Source organism: Silurus meridionalis, chromosome 9, assembly GCF_014805685.1.
Source record: "Silurus meridionalis isolate SWU-2019-XX chromosome 9, ASM1480568v1, whole genome shotgun sequence".
Classification (NCBI taxonomy): Eukaryota; Metazoa; Chordata; class Actinopteri; order Siluriformes; family Siluridae; genus Silurus; species Silurus meridionalis.
Window position 1 is genome coordinate 15197524 of NC_060892.1, and position 20313 is coordinate 15217836.

The following is a 20313-nucleotide window of genomic DNA, read 5'->3' on the forward strand; positions in this document are numbered from 1 at the left end:
AATACAGTGGAACCCGGTTATGTCGCCGGCCTAGGGGATGGCAAAAAGCGTCGAGATAACCGATGATCGAGATAAACGAAAACCAATATATCCAGATAACCTGTAATGCGGATAAGGAGGCGGAAGCCGAAGTAAACGCAAACAAAGTTTATTGAGAATACTCAGGAGCTAATCCACCAATACTTGTAGCGAAGCAGTAATATCCAGTGGTGCACTCCGGGAGCGCGGTCCACGAAGTTCTGTGAAAGCAGAGACAGTTCGTGTAGAGAACCCACGTGGCGCAGGCCGCATGAACATGGAAAACAGCAGGATCGGGGTATTCCGGGGGGCCGTTGAGAGAATGGGGAGTCCGAGAAGAAGGGTACGTAGCGAGATACGTATACGCGATCACACAGAATGACATGAACCAACACATACGATCATGCACAAACAATAACGGACCGCGAGTGTGTGGAGGTGAGGGGCTTAAATAGAAGATGGGATGAGTGAGTGAATGAGAGTCAGGTGTGTGTGATCAGCATGACTGCGAGGAGCGCACGGGGGAAGAAGCAGGGTGCTTCGGGAAATGCTGCCGCCAAAGGGGGCGTGGCAGGGGGATTCCTGACATATCCGACATTAAGTGGCAAATTTGCCCCCCCTTGTGCTCGAGATATTAGGGTTCGGCGACATAAAAAAATCGGCATAACCGATTAAAAAATGCAAAGCGAGAATTTGGCGGTTCCACTTCAAAAACGTCGACTTAATAGGGTTGGCGAGTTAACCGAGGTCGAGATAAGTGGGTTCGACTGTAATAATAATAATAATAATAATCTATCTATATTATATAGTACATTTATAGTATTGAATTTCTTTCCATTATTAGTGTCTCAATAATCAGTAAACTATAGTCCTTATAGTAAAAGAAACTAGAAAATCTCTTTTTTTATTTTAGAAATTTGATATGTAACTATCGAATATTATATAATAATAATAATAATAATAATAATAATAATGTTCCATTATTGTAAACCAAAAACAGCAACGAAATAATAACTATCTAATAACGAAACCAACAGTAGTTATAATAATGATGACAATAATAGTAATAAGAACAACTTAGTAATAAGAACAATTAGTAATAAGAACTTTTTTATATTAGACATTATATTACACGTGTAAATGTCAACATTATTAAACCGTGTTGTGAACCCTTTATTTAACACACAAACAAGCAATAAATAAATAACTGTCGAACATAAAATAAATGAACAGAAAAATGAATTATAAAATTTTTGATATACTTATATACTTTATATACTTTATAATAAAAGCATGTTATTAGTTATAATAATCCCCTGCACTGCACTACTTTAGCTCGGGCTGATTCACGCTTTACACTTCCGGTTTGTTTTTTAACCCCGTTGTTCCTATAGGCTGTCTGCCTCATATCCCATAAGCCTCTGCGTTTCAACTTCCTTTTTCTTTTCGGCCATATTCCGCCTGGACGGTATGTGAACTCATCCTTCTTAGTTATCATTTTTATCCGCTTTAATCCTTTCCGAGTGTGTTTTTTACACCACACAGAGTGGGTCAGAAGTCTCGTGGAGTTTGTTGTGTGTAAGATTGGATGAGTATGGAGAGTGTGGAGTGTGTGTAAGGGGAGAAATTAAATGGAGAATTGGCGGTGTACACACACGCACACGTTCGGGTTATAATATAAAACAGTGTATAGGGGATGCGTGTCATTTTCCTCTCATTAGTCAGTCACATGCAGTGTGTATTTTTATTTCACGTTATAAGCATATAAATCCACACTTGCTCTTTATCACTGTAGTGTCTCATAGCGGCTAGAGTTCGCTACCTGGTGGCCATGTTGGCTAGTAATGCTAACTGCAGGAATATAGTGAGGTTTTCTTCTCGTGTGTGTTTGTGTGTGTTTGTGTGTGTGTGGTGCGCACTGAAAGCCGTGGTTTCTCATCTCTAACATTACTGTGTATTTGGAATAGGAAATAAACAGTCATGGCCCCCAGCCGGAATGGAATGATCCTGAACCCTCACTTCCATAAAGACTGGCAGAAGAGAGTTCGCACCTGGTTCAACCAACCAGCAAGAAAACTCCGCAGGTGGGTCACGTTTCAGCTCGGTCATCTTTTATAGCATCAAACTGAAGAATTCTCCACTCTCATTAGTCTGAATAGACATCAAATCTCGTGCTTTTCTGTCTGCTCTTTCATGTAAACCTGTTCTTTTTTTTCATTAATGTCAGATGCTTGTGAAATATGTAGAAGTCTTCATTGTCAGGTGTTTAAAGTTTATGGGATGGAATATTTTTAGACAGGGACTCACTGGTTTGAAGGGTAATATTGTGTAAAATAAACTGAATAGAAAGTAATTTGTCTATTGTAATCAGTGCCAGTTTGCTGTGAAAGAGCAGGTTAAGAGTTTGGGGTGTGTGTGTGAGAGCACCCAACAGTCAGATGATGACATTCTCCGGAATCTCTGTACATCTTTTGATGATACTCCTTGAACCCTTTTGGCTGATGACTGTTGTGCTCGATAAATATTTATATTCAATTGTTTCAATCATGGCTGATGTGCCACAGTATATAATGCTAATCTGATATTGTATTAAACTGCTTTTCTGACGCTTTGTTACAGACGTAAGGCTCGTCAGGCGAAGGCTCGTCATATCGCCCCTCGCCCAGTTGCTGGACCCCTGAGGCCCATTGTCAGGTGTCCGACAATCCGCTATCACAACAAGGTCCGCGCTGGCCGGGGCTTCTCCCTGGAAGAGCTGAAGGTGCGATTGTGTTTATAATTTGTCATAATTCTAATGTCTACATACAAGGCTGTGGATGCTTCAATCTTTACTGTTATAGAATATAAAAAAAGCAATATATAAAGGTATAAATGATTCTCGAATGGCTAATGAGTTGTAATCACTTTAATAGGCAATTTTTAAAAATTGATCATTATTTGAATATTTATTGTCAAACACATTGTGCTTTTTTTTAAAATTAATCTAAAACTTGCATTGAAGAAATGCTCTACAAAATTGACTCTATGGTTACTTGTTGACGGTTCTTTGGTTCTCACATTATATTCAGATGACTCAATATAAAGCATTTTTCTTTGGTTCTTTGTTTTACAGTGCAGAGAACCAGAGTCACACAATGAAAGAGAATATAATACACACAATGGCATAGTAAACCAAATTAAAAGTCAATAAGGAACTACAATGTACAGATTTATAACTTATGTAATGGGATAAATGGTAATGGGGCATAACTTTTATTTTGCCCCAAAAACCTGATTAGTGTTGGATATAAAATTGTTTTACATATGTCCCTAATTTTGTGTAAAGATTTTTGGTTTTAAATTTGAATTAAATTAAAACCAAAATACTTTCAAATCATATATTTGAAATATAGATACAAAGAAGACACAGAACATACAATTTTAAACTACAATTTTACACTTATGCACAAAATGAGGTCATTTTAAGTTTGATGTCTGCTACAGGTCTCAAAAAATTGGCATGGGGACAAGTTTACCATGGTGTAGCATCTCCTCTTTTCAAAACAGTTTGAAGACGTCAGTTTGAATATCGGTTTCCAGCTGCTGAAGAGTTTGTGGTCGTCTTTGGCGTATTCTTCGTTAATGATGCACCAAATGTTCTCTATAGGTGAACGATCTTGACTGCAGTCAGGCCATTACAGCACCCAGACTCTTCTACTACAAAGCCATGCTGTTGTAATGCAGTGTTTCTGCAGCATGTGGTTTTGTATTGTCCTGCTGAAATACATAAGGCTTTCCCTAAAATAGATGTCATCTGGAGGGGAGCATCTGTTGCTCTAAATCCTTTATATACCGTTCAGCATTCATAGTGCCTTCCAAAACATGCAAGCTGCCCATAATGTATGCACTTATGCACATACCATCAGAGATGTTTGCTTTTGAACTGAGCGCTGATAACACGCTGGAAGGTCTCCCTCCTCTTTAGCTTGGAGGGTACATTGTCCGTGATTTCACTTTCTGCGTTTAGATTTAAAACAGAAATGCCAAATTTGGACTCGTCTGACCATAGGACACTTTTCTATTTTTGAAACAGTACATTTTAAATGAGCCTTCGCCCACAGGACACGACAGCACTTCTGGACCATGTTCACATTATGGCTTCCTTTTTGCATGATGGAGTTTTTAGATAGTGTTTGCAGATGGTGTGGCGGATTGTGTTTACCAACAGTGGTTTCTGGAAGTATTTCTGGGCCCATTTAGTAATGTCAGACCCAATCATGCTGTGAGATGAGTGATGTAGTGTCGTCTGAGGGCACGAAGACCACAGACATCCAACAAAGGTCTTCGGCCTTGTCCCTTACACACCTAAAGTACTCCACAATCTTTTTATGCACTCGTTCACAGATTGGAGAGCCTCTGCCCATCTTTACTTCTAAGAGACTCTGCCTCTCTAAGACAGGGTTTTGTTTTTTTTTTTTTAAAAGTGAATCATGTTACAGACCTGATGTCAATTAACTTGATTAGTTGCTAGATGTTCTTCCAGCATTTTCAAAATGTCTGGCTTTTTCAGCTCTTTGTTGCCCCCGTGCCAAATTTTGAGACCTGTAGCAGGCATTAAATTTAAAGTAAGCTAATTTTTTGATGTGTAAAATCTTTGTTTTAACATTTATTTTCTATTTAAAAAAGTCTTAGTTTTCATGTCTTTAAAATTTGCAACATTTCTGGAGTTTGGGTTCTGCATATTTTTTTGAAGATTACCTTTCTACATCTTTGTCCTCGAGCAACAGTCAGATGATGACAAATTCTCCGGAATCTCTGTACATATTTGATGATTCTCCTTGAACCCTTTGTTCTGATGACTGATGTGCTCGACATGGCTGGTCATCCGGTTTGAATTGTGACCGATCATATTTAATGGCTTGTTTTTGTCTCAGGCTGTTGGCATCAACAAGAGAGTGGCCCGCACCATCGGCATTGCTGTCGACCCACGTCGTCGCAACAGATCCACAGAGTCCCTGCACGCCAATGTCCAAAGGCTGAAGGTGTACCGCTCCAAACTCATCCTCTTCCCCAGAAAGTCTACTGCACCCAAGAAGGGAGACAGCACTGTAAGTGATACTGCTTTGCATGCAGCAATTTTTGAATGATTTGTATTGCCAGGTTTAGACATTTATGAATATTTATTAGCTAGTAACTAAGATACAGGTAGTCACATTTTTAAACCTGCACAAAGTAAAATTCGATGATGCTAAATCCTGTGTATGCTGTAATGCCCAAAGAGCTTTAGATGGATCAGTCATATCAGACAAATGTCCAGTCAAATGTCTAGCTCTATATCTGTTTGTCTGAATCACATATTAATTACTTCAGCTCTTCAACTCTTAGTGTGATCCAACATTTTTTTTAATTAACCACTTGTAACTTTAGTTCATACCTGCAGTTGGGACTCTGTATAAAGCAGTTGTACTCTCAAAAAATGTCTTGTTGGATGTGTATTGACATTACAAAAAATAATAAAGCTCTATGGGACATAGTAGAGCAGGGACAGTTGGACAAAAACAAGAGTGGCAGGAGTGACTTATTATTTGGACTTGGTGAAAAGCATTAAATACAGCAACTACAGTGTCACGTGGGTGTTTTTCCCCTGCATGTAGCTTGTATACACGAACAAAATGTTTGTCCAGGACCGTGATTCAACACGTCATAGTGCGCAAAACTATTTAGAGTGCAAATGCAACAGTAAAACGAGTGCAGGACATTAAATATACAACATTAAAACTATTAGCGGTTCAGTGTGCTACTAACTCACGTTTAACTTTAATCACGTTCTGGTACCAGTTCCATCTAGTTTTGCAGTCTAACACATGCAAAAAATTTCTATACATCCCTTAATGTATTTAGATGCCTGAGACTAGTATTGTACACTCTTTTATTTTTTTTTTTTTGCAGGCGGAAGAGATCAAGATGGCAACACAGCTTACTGGACCAGTCATGCCAATTAAGAACGTACGTATTTTTCTTTTTCCTGTATAAGCACCTCATCATATCTTGATTACAGCTCTAATTTTTAATTACCACATTTCTGTAGTTTATTCGCATGATTAACTCTTATCGGTGGATTTTCTGCTGCAGGTGCACAAGAAGGAGAAGGCACGCATGATCACTGAGGAAGAGAAGAAATTCAAGGCTTTTGCCAGCCTGCGCATGGCTCGTGCCAACGCTCGTCTCTTCGGCATCCGCGCCAAGAGGGCAAAGGAGGCCGCTGAGCAGGATGTAGAGAAGAAGAAATAGACCATTATTTGTATGCTACATAATAAAAGCCTCTCCACAAAGTTGCGATTTGCAAAACCTCTGTTCGTAATTTAAATGTCAAGCAATTCTCACACCTGTCACTGTGCTCTTACAACACTGCACATACACGTCTAAACTAGGGCTCTAGGTACACTGTATCATGACAGGTTTTTGTTAAAAGAAAAGCTTTATTTTAAAATGAACATTTTATATCTACAAGGTGCATTGCTCTAAATTTAATTGACACTAAATTTAGTGTTTAAAGGTTTATCAAATAAGCTTGTATATTATCATAGTTATGACTGAACCTTAAGGAATCTGTTGGCAAACTCTGTGTCAGGAAGCCCATGAGTTGTGATCATATATGCCTATAAAGTGTATATAGTGCAATTTGTATAATTAAGTTTAAATTTGCAGCGTTTTGCAGATTCCTTTATCCAAAGTGTGACTTACAGCTTGGCAGTTGAGTGTAAAAGGCCTTAGTCAAGGACCCTGTTGTGGTTGCTTTGTTGTGCTGAGATTTGATACTAAGCACTCAAGGATGGAGCAACTTTAGGGTGCTGTTTCCAGTCCTAAAGGACACCAACACATGGGCTAGTGTGCTACAGAGACTGTAATTCTTTATGCGCACCACTCGATGGCAGCATTTCACATTTCCACACTGAGTATCCTCATTTTCACAGATATTAAATATTGTATAATCAGCCCCTTCTTGGATGTTAGACGCTTATTTGGGAAATATAATGTTGCTTTATATTGCAAGCTAGATCAGAAGTAAGTCAATATTTTCAGCCTATTTTTCACCCTGCAAGTTCTAAGTAAGAAAAGCTGACACATTTTACAGTTTAGATGCATTTGCCAATCGGTTTACCGAGTGTCCGATTTCGATGTGTTGATTAAACTTTAGTTCTAGATTTATTCCCCATGTTCTAATAAAGGCCACTCTTTTGAGGAGGCTGTGGGACTTGTGTTAATTTAGCTATACAAGCACAAGTGAGATCGGTCACCAATATTGGGTGAGAAGGTTCGGGGTTCAGTTATTGCTGCAGTTCATCCCAAAAGGTGTTCAGTAGGTTTGAGGTGAGGACTTTGTGCAGGACACTTGAGCTATTCCACTCCAATATGACCATGGCCTGGTGAATTATTTTTGAGCATGCTGGAGCACTGTTTGGCACTTTTAGTGTGAGTGAAGAGAATCTGTACATCTATAGCATATAAAAGTTTCGGGACGACAGACTTTTGGTCATCCATGAAGACTAAGTGTGATCACACCTACAGGCAATTTATGTTAGCCAGTCCACCTACTAGTATGGTTTTTTTGTTGTTGTGGGAGGTGGGTTGAAACCCACACAGACATGTGAAGAGCATGAGAAACTCTGCATAGAAAGTAATGTGATCAGGATCAAGCATGAAGCAGCTTTACAGAAATCTGGATCGAGGTTCCTAGTGAGCAAGTTGTAGGTGAAGAAACTGATGAAATCTGAAAGGAATAAAAGTTTGGGGGAAAAGACTCCTAAGGGAACCCACCTTCACCTGGGTGAAACTGAAATTACATTAAACAATGTAAAATAAGACAGATAGTTCCAGATACTATACACTTGCTGTAAGTCAAGAGGCCACATCTTATTCATATTCTGGTGCCGGGTTTCGTCTTTGTGATGTATGATGGCCAGTATCTTTAAGACCCTGGGACGCATACTGGTCTCATTAAATGTCACTGTGAGACAGAACATGGAATGAATTAAAATGATCTTGAGGTCTTTAGCATTACAGGTTCATAAGAATTCAGCACAAGTTTCTACTACTAATCATATTCCCAGATATGTTTTTGTCATCATTAACAATAAGGGTTTTTCTCCTTTAGTATCCTACAGTGACAACTTATAGTGAATACTTTAGTGAACTAGGGCTGGATTATAGTCTATACTAATTGGTGCACTGTGACTGTAGCAAATTCAAAACTATAAAAATACAGTATGATTAAATAAACAACAGAAATACATAAAGAACTGATTTTCTTTTGTTTGGTGTGCAAATGTTTATGCTGTAAAACCTGTACATTTATTTCTCCATATGCACCTTCTGTTGAGTCCTGCTTTGGGCTAATAATACAAGTCGTTGTGTGTGTGTGTGTGGGGCCAGAATAAGACATGCAACGGTTTCATCGTTGCTTCTGGTCTTTACTATGAAAGAAATATAAAAATGTCTGTAAAGGAAGGGATTAAAGAGGAACATTGCCAAATTGGTAAAAAATGAAAAAAAAAAAAAGAAAGACTTGAGACATCAAAATTCTATTTCTCTCTCTCTCTCTCTCTCTCTCTCTCTCTCTCTCTCTCACACACACACACACACACAAACAGAAAACGCTGGCTGACACATTTTTGTACATTTTTAAAGCATTGGCAAAATAAATCTACATTGCATCCTCTAGAACATATTGCATGCTACCTACCACATTAAAGCATTAAGCATTAAGCATTAAACTTACAACACTGGGTGCACAAAGACGTCAATAAACTAACCTAAGTTTCCCAAACTGTTAAATGATGAATCGAGTATCACATTGTACACACTCTCAGTCTTATTTAAGATGATTTGCACTGGAAAAAAATACAATCATTTATGTCCAAGGGTCTGTAGGCCTTGTCTGAGCTTCTCCTCTGCATCATGCAATCCCCATAGGTACACTGGAGCCTCCAATAGAATGTGAAGAGCAATAACAGCAGGGCTTCCATATCATTAGTTTGGTTTGTGTGCCGTATTGGGGAAACACATGGGCGCTGCTGGCATTCTTGCACACTCTGTGCTCCTTAAATAGCAGACTGACTGCGAAATGAACAGCGCAGCAAAGCAAGTAATTAGACTCATCACTTTCACAGCCTATGAACAAAACCTAACCACAACTGTCCTCATGGGACAATCAATTCCCATTTTAGAGCAGAAGTGGACTGATTGTTGTCTAGCGTGTTGTGTGAATGAGGAAAGTGGACAGACGGATGGAAAAGTACTGTAAAGGGTCGAATGTTAGGGCACTTCACACACACATATCCAATGACATGAGTGGTGCTTTTATAAGCTGTGACTTGTTCTGTGGGAAGGTAGTGTTTTACTCTTTTGTAGAGGCTGCAGGAGCTGTACTCTACTTGTACTTCACTTCTATATGTGTGTTGGAGTGTTTATCATCCGGTTTGCATATTTATATAACAAGTCTTTTCCCTCTGGATTCTGATCAAGTCATGAAATCATAATATAACACTTCATCTGCAGCTGAATCCACTCCGAACCAAATGAAACCTACAATACAACACACAAAGAAAAGTAAAATGCTTTACATGGGATTTGCAGTTCAATGCTGTAGCTTACAAATGCAAACAGAAATGTAACAGAAATGGTATATTGTATTAGAGATGCTTACTGTAATTAATTAAGCAAATAAAACACTTTCGACCGAGGTGTTTATAGTAAAACGATCAATTGCCTGGTGGTTCCCATCCTGTAAATAATTATGTTCTTATAATAACATATCAAAGTATTTTTTTATATTTAATAAAGAATATGAGAAGATCTAGCTTTTTAGCAATTGTTGTATTTGATGTTGTAGAACATGTTGTAGAACATTTGTGCACAATTTATTTCATTTTCTATTCGTTCAAAAGTAAAAAAAGATTTCAAAAGGTTCAGTTATTTTAGGAAATAATAAACAAAAACAAATAAACAAAATATAATTCATTATTTAAACAAAGCAGAATAAATGCAACATATTAGTCCAGCAAAGTCACTAACACTTGGTAGTTGATATTTTAATTGAATATATTATATATTTTGTTTATGGGATTCATTACCTTAAACCATTGATTATTTTTTAATTTATCTTTTTTGCATTTTTCCCCTTGTGCAACCCTTCATTTAAGTTCTTTTTGCATAAAGTGATTTTTTTTTCTATGCAAACTGAAATGTAATGATTAATAAATATAAGAAACTAAGAAACTTTTTTGTTCTTTTTTGATTAAAGATCTATATAATGAAAGAGTTTAAACTTTGTTTGCTTCAAAAGATCTGTAGGATTGAGTGTGCATGAAGTGTTGCTTATATTATTAGTTTTTATATTTATTAATATTTTTTTAATAGATTTTTAAATAAATAAATAAATCATAATATTAAAGCTAACCCCCTGTTTCTTTATAAACAGCTTTCTGTCCTCAGTTTCTGTTCATAAGCTCTATCTCAGACCATAACATATAGAAAGAGCTCTATAATAATAAAGTAATGTTGTGTTTGACTGGTTGTCGTACACATGCTGCACATGGATATAGATCACACAAAAATAATCACAGATCTGCATAATCTCGTCACAGCTGGCCATGAACATGATCAACTTTCATGTCGGTTTCATCCTCTCTAAAATCTCAATTATTATTTCTCATGCTTTTCCTCCTGTTCATTTGCCCTCTCTTGTCTTCCTCTTCCTACTACTCACATTTTCTCACTGCCTTTATTATCCTCATCATCTGATCATGTCCTTCCAGTCTTTCCCTTCTTATCATCATCATCATCATCATCACCATCAACATCTTCACCATGCAAACTCTTCCTTCTTTTATGTTCTCTCTTCATTATCCTCAAACCCTTCTTTCATTTTAAACCAAAGTTTCACCACTATACTACAATTAGTCCAGTTCATCCTTTTCTGCATTCTTTATGCATGCTCTTCAAGCATTTCACCATTTCTCTTTCTCTTAATCCTCATGCCACTTTCTCTGCACTTACCATTTGTTTTAAACATTTTGCCTCTGCATATCATATATTTTCTTTCTTTATCCTCTCTCACCCTTCATCCTCTTTATCTTCCCTATATACTCTTCTGCTTCCACTTTATCGTTATCTGAGCATTCGTCCTTCTAGCCCTCCCTTAATCTTTATCATCTTCCTTTTCACATGCCTTTTAACCCTTCTCTCTTTTCTTCATCCTCATCCCAGTTTTAACAGTTTTCATCTTACTCCTTTCCTTGATTGGCTCTCATCATCATCCTCTATACACTGCTTTACCACTGTTCTTTCTCTCACTTATTTTTAACCACCTTCATTTTCACTGCCACCACAATAACCATCATCATCATCATCATCATCATCATCTTTTCACATGACCTTTAACTCCTCTTCCTTCATCTCACTCATACTCCACTTTACCATCCTTCCACTCTCTTTTTCCTCACAACCATCTCTTACCCTTCATCATCTGCACATAATCTGTCACTCATCGTCATCATCTTCATATGACCACTAACCCTTTCTCCTCCACTTCTCACTATTTCACCTTTCCTCTTCCTGTTTATCCCCATCACCACGCGCTCAATACGCACATGATCTGTTTCCCCTTCTCCTCCTCCTCCTCCTTCTCATCGTTACCATCATCATCCTCCGTTTTCCGATCCTTCCTCTTCCTCCTCCCTCACTATCTCCAACTGTGCGCTGAGTTTCGGAGAAATTTCAGCAGCTCTGGAGGAAGCATTGAGCCAGCGGCATCAGCAGGAGGTGAGAGTCTCTTTTAACACATTTCTAGTCTATTGAGTTCTGTGTGTTATTTCTGCACTGATGAATGACTGAAAATTACTGATCAGAACAAAGTGTATTGACACTGTTTAACTGGAATATAAATAATATTAGAGTTTGGAGCTTCTGATGAGGAATCTGTGGGACTAAATGTGAACAAATATGTTTAGACGAGTATGAACTAAATTAGAGCTCGCGCTCAAGGTGCTGACACGAGGCACGTGCCGTTCCTGATTTATATCCAACATGCTGCTGGATTTGTACTCGGATATGCAGGGACTAATGGGGTCTAAACGTGCGAAGTGTGTGTGTTGTGTTTGCTGTGAAATATGATGGATTAGGGAGTGGTTGTGTTGCTGAAAGACACAAAATGAGTGACACAAAGCGATCGCGCGCGTTTCCGGTTAAGCTTTAGAGATGCTGAATAAACTCATCTCGGTGTCCAGCAGTGTCCAGATGTCCATCAATATCTACTCATGTAACACTCAAGGTGTAAAAGTGAATTATGCATGCTTTATGTTTTCTTTCTGTCATTTTAAATGCCCTAAAAAGACCACCTGACTAAATACATGTATAAGAAAATATACAGAGAGATTTAAATCCGAGACTGAAACTTCTGTTCCGTTTCACAGCATTTCGATTATAAACCCTCTCTGTTTCTGATTTCTGCACGAGCTCAACTTCAGCTGTGTGTATGTGCACCATACATCATCCATAACGAGGAACTAGATACAGAACTGTGTGTGAGTGTGTGTGTTTGTGTGTGTGTGTGAGAGAGAGAATGTGAGAGAGAGAAAGCGAGAGAGAGAGAGAGAGAGAGAGAGAGAGGTGAGATTGTATGAATGTGCGTGTGTGTGTGAGAGAGAGACAGAGACAAAGACAGAGAAAGAGAGATATACTCTGTGTGTGTGTGTGTGTGTGTGTGTGTGTGTGTGATAGAGAGAGATTGTGAGAGAGCGAGAGAGACAAAAGATAGATATACTGTGTGTGTGTGAGAGAGAGAGAGAGAGAGCGTGTATGTGTGTGTGTGTGTGTGTGTGTGTGTGAGAGAGAGAGAGAGAGAGAGAAAGAGAGATATACTCTCTTTGTTTATATACTGTATGTGTGTGTGCGCGCGTGCGTGCGTGCGTGCATGCAAGAGAAAAAGCAAGAATAAAAGTATATATGTGAGAGAGCAAGAGATTGATTCTTACTACTTTATTTTTATTTGTACTTATTTTTCTCTTCTCATTTGCAGGGGTTTATCAGTGTTATCACTAGTGTATATTGTTCCACTGGCTGAATGTATGTACATGTGTTCAGTCTATTTCTGTTGTTTAATTTATATATTTTTTGCTTCTAAAGACTGTACCCAAGCAGTGACAATCCAAATGTCATATAATTTGTCATGTCAGTATAGAAACCTTATAATCTTATTTTAAGAGAGAAATAGTATCTGTGCATGTGTGTGTGCATGTGGGCATGCATGGTTGAGGTGTGTACGCGTGTTTGTGTGTGTGAGACAGACAGACAGAGAGAGAGAGAGAGAGAGGGAGAGAGAGACAGATACATGTGTGTTAGATAAATTGTGTGTGTGTGCTTGCACATGTGTGGTGTGTATATGTGAGAGAGAAAGAGAGCACAATATACTGTAGTCATAGAATGTGTGTAAGACAGAGAGAGAGAGAGAGAGAGAGAGAGAGAGAGAGAGATAGACATACTATGTGTGTGTGTGTGTGTGTGTGTGTGTGTGTGTGTGTGTGTGTTAGAGAGAGAGAGAGAGAGAGAGATGGAAAGAGTGAAGAAGATAGACATGCTATGTGTGTGTGTGTGTGTGTGTGTGTGTTAGAGAGAGAGAGAGAGAGAGAGAGAGAGAGATGGAAAGAGAGAAGAAGATAGACATACTATGTGTGTGTGTGTGTGTGTGTGTGTGTGTGTGTGTGTGTGTGTGTGTGTGTGAGGTAAACTGACCCCACCCTACCCCAGTGTGTACCTATATGCTTCATGCTGCATTCTGTTCATTATCTCTGTGGTCATATATGCATTCCTTTATTTTTAATCCATTTAATTTTTTGTTACAATTTCCTCCTAGTTGCTGTCGTAATGTCAGTATAATCATAGCGACTTTACAGATGAAGTGTGTGTTACACATATATATACTTATGTCACAGAATCACTGCTCTAAATAATTAATGAATGATGCATTAAGTGTTGGCCGTGAAATACCGCAGTGTAATAAAGTGAGAGCTGCACTTACGTTAAACCTCGTTTCTTATTGAATTTAGGCTTCTGATGAACTTCTGAAAAACATTCATGTTATTAGAATGTGCTAAATCCTTAATATATTATTTATATGTACAACATCAATATCCAATCAACATTTTTTCTTTTTTAGGGTTCCACTGTGGAATAGACACCGATCTCCTCCTGATGTACCTCAAGATCATTTACATCTCCGTATAACCCCGCTTCAACCCCAGAAAATCCGCGACAGAAACCACTCGCCTTGCCTCCTTAACCACTGGATGTCTTTAAATCACTTCCATATCTGTTCCTTTGCAAATTCAGAATCTCCATTCGTTGCTTGTCTGCTCTCTACAGTTTTTGTGCTCTTCCACACTGAGCCAGAATGAGTGAATCACAGGAAGCAAGTTCTCCAGTGGCTGGGATCGGTGGCCCGGCAGCCTGCGTCACTAAAGTGGAGCTGCGTGTGTCCTGCAAATCCCTGCTGGACCGTGACACACTGAAAAAGTCTGACCCCTGTGTCGTCCTCCTGGTGCAGAGCCAAGGCCAGTGGACTGAGGTGAGTGTGAGATGACTGTATGTTGGCTGATCATGCACTTTACCAATGCTTAATAATTTTTTAGAGAAATTTTAATTCATTATAATACTTTAGTATTATTAAACCTTACCAATAGTATTAGTAAAATAGTATACTTGTACTCTTGCATTTTTAGCAGAGAAAAACATTTTATAATCAATAAAAAAACAACCTAGTAAAACTATCACACAATGCAATATCCTTCCTAACCTTCTCATGCTACACAATCTAATTAGCACTATAGCTATCCATGTGTTTTTAAATATAGCCAAGAATCCCTCAGACTGTATTAAGTTTTGAGGATTTGATTGAATCTGTGGTCCTACTTTAATACAATTTCTATTCAATTAATAAAATAAACTTTGAATCAGAAAAAGCATTCTGTGTTAAATGTAGCTAATTTGATGCTAAACAACAAACTGACATGGTTAATTTGTTGTTAAATACTCTGATTGAGTATGTCTCAATCAGATCCCTAGCTTTCGAGGTCATGGGTCAGTATATGGTGTACACAATTTGGATCTAGGCTCACTACACTATGGGACAACAGTGATTAAGTTGCCACCGCTGACATTTATCAACAACAGGCAGGATAAACATAATAAACCAATTTCCCCATCAGTCACTATAAAAATCTAAACCTCTAAAATAAGGTTTTATGTGTCATAAATATTTTTGTCTCCAAAATACTTTTTACTTAAAACAAAATACTTAAATTGTTTTAAAAAACTTGAGAAATGTCAAAAATACTTGAAAATTGGAATAGCAAATACTAAAAAAAACACTTTGGGACCCTTTTAAAACAGTATCCATTGACATTTATATACAGCTATATCTATAACATCAAAGCCCTGCAGAATTCTCTGTTTCCTCTGGACAGCAAGTGTTCCCATTCAACTTTCCTAATAGCAGTTTACAAGTTTAAATTAATGCATTCACTTTACAATGTTATCATTCCTACAGGGACTTGTATAATGGACGCTTTGCATAATCAAGGTATGATAATGTACAGATTTGCTGATATGCTGAAACAAAGCATATCAGCTTTTCACTGATAATTCTTCTACAACAGCACACACATAGAGTGTTTTATTTCATATATAATGCATTTATTCTCCTACACTAGAAGCTCCTGACACCGTCAATTTCCTTGTGTGTGTAAACATGCTTGGTAATAAAGCTATTTCTGATTCTGATTTAGCCAGCTTATTATTTTATTATGGGTCGCTTCAGTTGAACAGGTTTAATCCAAATGCAATTCTCAAGGATAAGCCAGGTTATAAAATAATGTCCGCTCGAATGTGATCTATTGGTGAAAATTTCATGAATAAATATTTGATGGCTTTTATAATAGTCAAAATATAATTTCACACATATTTAATAACGAGAATAACTTTTGTCACGGATAGACCAGGCGTCAGAAACCTGGAGTAAAACAGACCGTCTTTTATTCGTCTAAACATGCAAACACATCAGGAGCTTGAGATGAGACTGTAGCAAAATGGCACACTTAACTGAGAGCTTTCTAAAAAGCGTAGCCAGGAGCATGGAAGCAAAAGGAATAGAGCAGTAGGTAGTCCAGAATAATCTATGGTCATAACCTGTAGATCGGACAATGACTGAGGGGGAACCTTAGGGACCTTATAAAAGAGACGGATAAATGTAGGACAGGTGTAGTTGATTTGACAGGTGTAGGTGATTAGATGGAGAAGGACAGGTGTAGGTGATTTGTAGGAGGGAGAGGCTGAACGAGAGTGTGAGCATTGGAGGGAGGCGTGACTGGTGGCTCCCTGACACTTTTAAATAGTTTAATTATTTGGATTATTTACAGTTAAAGAGCTGCTTATGTAAAGAGTATGGTCCCTTGAGGGAATGTTACACAACAGCAGAAAGCTGTGTGTCAGATATTGAAAAGGAAGATTGCAGTCCATTTTCCATATGAAAGAAGTCATGTTTTGTAAAACATTATCTGAATCCACAGCCAATTTTTAAAAACAGTTGGTGATCTTCGTCTGCGGAAATATGTTGGGCTGAGGGATGAAATCTTAATCCTGTCACTTTATTATTTCAACTGCACATTACAGAGAACAAAGTAAATTCCAGTAAGGAATGGCACTCGGGTTCAGACAGCACCACTGCTGTCTGTGTTCTTTTCGTGATCAAATGATGCTTAATAAAACAGAAAAAACTTAGCACCTAATTGCCCACGATTCTGTTTACGTGTACCTCAATCTGTCAATTTTCAACCCTGCTGCTTTTTAGAATCCACGGTTTGTCACGATGAAATAGAGAGTGCCTCCGTTCTCAGCATGATTGGGGAACAAAGATGACGGTTGATAAAAAACTGGAATGATATTTCAAAATGTGAAGGCTTTCGAGGGAAGGTTTCCTGAAAGAAATCACATTCCTGCCTGTTTGTTCTATTTCAACTTGACTCCATTTCAAACATGTCAATCCCATGCTTATAAAGATATATGAAAATGAGTTGAAAACAAGAATGATTGCAGAAAGCTGCTGCTTCTCATTAGTCATAAGACAAACCTGAAGTGCATTACTACTCTCGAACTGCAGGAAGGTCATTAATTTTGACAGTAGGAAGACAGAGTCGGTCAGAATCTATGGTAATGTATGCAAATGACCTCGTAGGAGAGCTTTCGGCAGAGCTGTGTATGCACGCTGTCAGGGCAAATTATACAAAACACCCATGACACAGAGCCTTTATTTATCTCCTACTTTGTTTGATAACTTAAAAACCATTGGTGAGCAGAATTTATACAAAAGAACAACTACAGTGTTAATCTCCAACTTCTTGTATCTTCCAAGTTTCTTGCTTACAAAGATTTGGATAAACAACTAACACGATTGAAAGGTGATATAATGCAAAAGGCACTGGAGAGATGCAGATCTAGCTTTAGGCAATTTTAACGAACTGAAAACAGTAAAAATATTAAAATCTATTTCAGAGTCAAAAAACAGACAATAGGTCATGCAATCAAAAAACAGAATATCAAGGGATAGATGGAAGTTGAAAAATATGATACAAATACGAATAGAGAAAAAAAATAAATAACAAGGCTATATAACTATAACACGAGCAACTAAACACATGCAAAAAGTATATTTGAGTAATTGAAAACAAGTGTGTCTAATCAGTAGGATGGTGATTGAGAATGCTGTAGTGTGTGAGTTGTGGGAATTAGAGTTTATGATGGCTATGTTTGTAAGTCGTATTGCTTGCTGGGAATTGGAGTTAGGCAGTGACCTGCAGGTGAGAACACTTCTGTGAGATCAAAACACAAAGCAAAGATGATAAATGATTTAAGAGCATGAAGTGAAGACAAATAATCACCTGATGTGAAACTGATTCTTGTTAGTTGTCTTATATATGGGTTGTAAGCTCTAGTTTATACACGGAGATAAGGTAGTGCAATGAAGATACATTTATTTGAATGGATTATATAATAAACATGTGAGAGAGAGACAGAGAGAGAGAGAGAGAGAGAGAGAGAGAGAGAGAGAGAGAGAGAGAGAGAGAGAGATTGTGTGGGTGTAAATTACCTACATCTCCGTCTTGTCAGCTGTCTGTATGCAACTGTAACTCAATGTTACTATGGATACAATTGTTTATAAAGGAAATCATTAGTTTAGTATGGTGATTAAACTAAACAGAACTTCCTGTGTGTTCAGCAGTTTGAACGCACACCTTCACATACCAATCAGAATCCAGTATTCATAAATATAGTATAAACAACAAATCTCACTGTACAAATATCTTAGTCAAAATATACAAAGTACAAACAGTTTTACCTGTCGCCTTCTAGTCTGATTCGTTCGTCACGTGACTACTGCGTGTCTATCCTATATATTATGAATGTGAATGAAGGATTAAATAAACAAAATGAACTATAAAAAAAGATTAGTTCATCTGAACAAAATTCAAAGAAACAAGTCACTAAAATAATCCGATATTCTCATCACTTGTGCATGATAAGCGAAGGGCATTTTGGACAGCACCTTTGCTGGCATAGAGGTAATGCCTTTGCCACAGTAAGCTTTAGTTTTTATTTGTAATCAAAATATCGGCATAATAATCAGAAAACATGGCTTAGCCAAATTATTAAAACCCAACAAAACAAAAGTATTCACACTGTACATTAGTAAAATGTACACTGTATACTTTCATTTCTCCACATGTGTATCATATTTCAAGCAAATTTTCTTTGTGTCTCATTGTCTCCCATATTATATGAGAGTTTAAGTTTTTGAAGGCCACACTTTCAGGAATGTCTTTGAGATTAGTACTTGCCACAGGCATTGACAAAAATAAGCATTAAAGGTTTACTGTCCTTTGAAAAGAACTCAACATTTATCAACATATTTCTCATGTTCATGTTTTTGTCTGCTTGACAGGATTATACAAATTTGTGTATCTTGTATTAGAGCAGTTCAAATTTGGTACAATTCTCTCATACTGACTGCTGGATATTCAACATGGCACCTCATGGCAACGAACTCTCAGAGTTTAAGAATTAGTATTGTTGCTCTCCAGTTTCAGTGCAGTGCAGTGGCCAGGGTCATACGGAGGTTTCCCATGATGGGTTCCACATGGAATAGGCCTCGCAAGGGACGATGCAAGAAGTTGAGTCCTCATGCTGTGCATCAGGTGCAGAGAGTGGCTTCAAAAAAACAGACACCTTAATGCTGCTAGCATTGCTTTAGAGGTTGAAGATGCGAAAGGTCCGCTTGTCAGTGCTCAGACCATATGCCACACAGGAAGCTTCTTCTGAAGCTGGCTCACAAAAAGCCCGCAAACAGTTTGCTGAAGACAACCTGTCTAGGAGCATGAATTACTGGAACCTAGTCCTGTGGTCTGATGAGACTAAGATAAACTTGTTTGGCTCAGATAGTGTTCAGCATGTGTGGCGACACCCTGGTGAGAAGCACTAAGTAAATTGTGTCTTGCTTACAGTTAAGCAAAGTAATGGTAGCATCATAGTCTGGGGCTGCATGAGTGCTGTTGGTACTGGGGGACAGCGGTTCATTGTGGGAGACATGGATTCCAAAATGTACTGTGACATTCGGAAGCAGAACATAACGCCCTTCCTTTAGAAACTGGGTCGAACGGCAGTTTTCCAACATAATAACAACTCCAAACACACCGGCAAGATGACACCTTCCTTTCTGAGGAAGCTAAAGGTGAAGGTGATGGAGTGGCCAAGTATGTCTCCAGACCTAAACACTATTGAGCACCTTTGAGGTATCCTCAAGCGGAAGGTGGAGAAGCTCCATGTGTCTAACATCCAGCAGCTCCGTGATGTCTTTAGGGAGGAGTGGAAGAGGATTCCAGCAGTAACCTGTGCAGCTCTGGTGATTTTATGGCCAGAAAGATTAAGGCAGTGCTGGACAACAATGGTGTTTGACAATTTGGGCACTGTTTTGACATGTTATTTTAGGGTGTACTCACTTTTGTTGCCAGTTATTTTGACAATAATGGCTTATAGTGACTGATGGGGAAATTGGTTTACTATGTTTATCCTGCCTGTTGTTGATAAATGTCAGCAGTGACATTTTACAGCTCAATCACTGGTGTCTCAATGTGTAGTGAACCAGGATACAAAAATGTTTACACCATATACTGACCCATGACTTGAAAGCAAGGGATCTGATTGAGACAT

General features: G+C 38.1%; 2 protein-coding genes and 2 non-coding genes across 4 annotated transcripts in view; all 4 read left to right on the top strand.

Annotated features, from left to right (window-relative positions):
* Positions 1-1348: 1348 nt before the first annotated feature.
* On the top strand, positions 1349-6329 carry rpl13 (ribosomal protein L13). Its single transcript, XM_046858257.1, has 6 exons — positions 1349-1486; positions 1986-2102; positions 2638-2779; positions 4932-5105; positions 5947-6003; positions 6130-6329. The coding sequence occupies exons 2-6, from the start codon at positions 1999-2001 to the stop codon at positions 6286-6288; spliced, it is 636 nt and encodes a 211-aa protein (XP_046714213.1). The 5' UTR covers positions 1349-1486; positions 1986-1998; the 3' UTR covers positions 6289-6329.
* LOC124391754 lies at positions 2458-2537 on the top strand. The gene has a single exon (XR_006927042.1). It is a non-coding gene; the product is annotated as a small nucleolar RNA MBII-202 (small nucleolar RNA).
* On the top strand, positions 4790-4870 carry LOC124391756. Its single transcript, XR_006927043.1, has one exon. It is a non-coding gene; the product is annotated as a small nucleolar RNA MBII-202 (small nucleolar RNA).
* A 5252-nt stretch (positions 6330-11581) lies between the features above and the next one.
* Positions 11582-20313, top strand: part of cpne7 (copine VII) — a 53149-nt gene continuing 44417 nt past the window's right edge. Inside the window, exons 1-2 of the mRNA XM_046857927.1 lie at positions 11582-11820; positions 14213-14620. Coding sequence (XP_046713883.1) covers positions 14447-14620 — 174 coding nt within the window. The 5' untranslated portion in view covers positions 11582-11820; positions 14213-14446. The remainder of the gene's footprint in view (positions 11821-14212; positions 14621-20313) is intronic.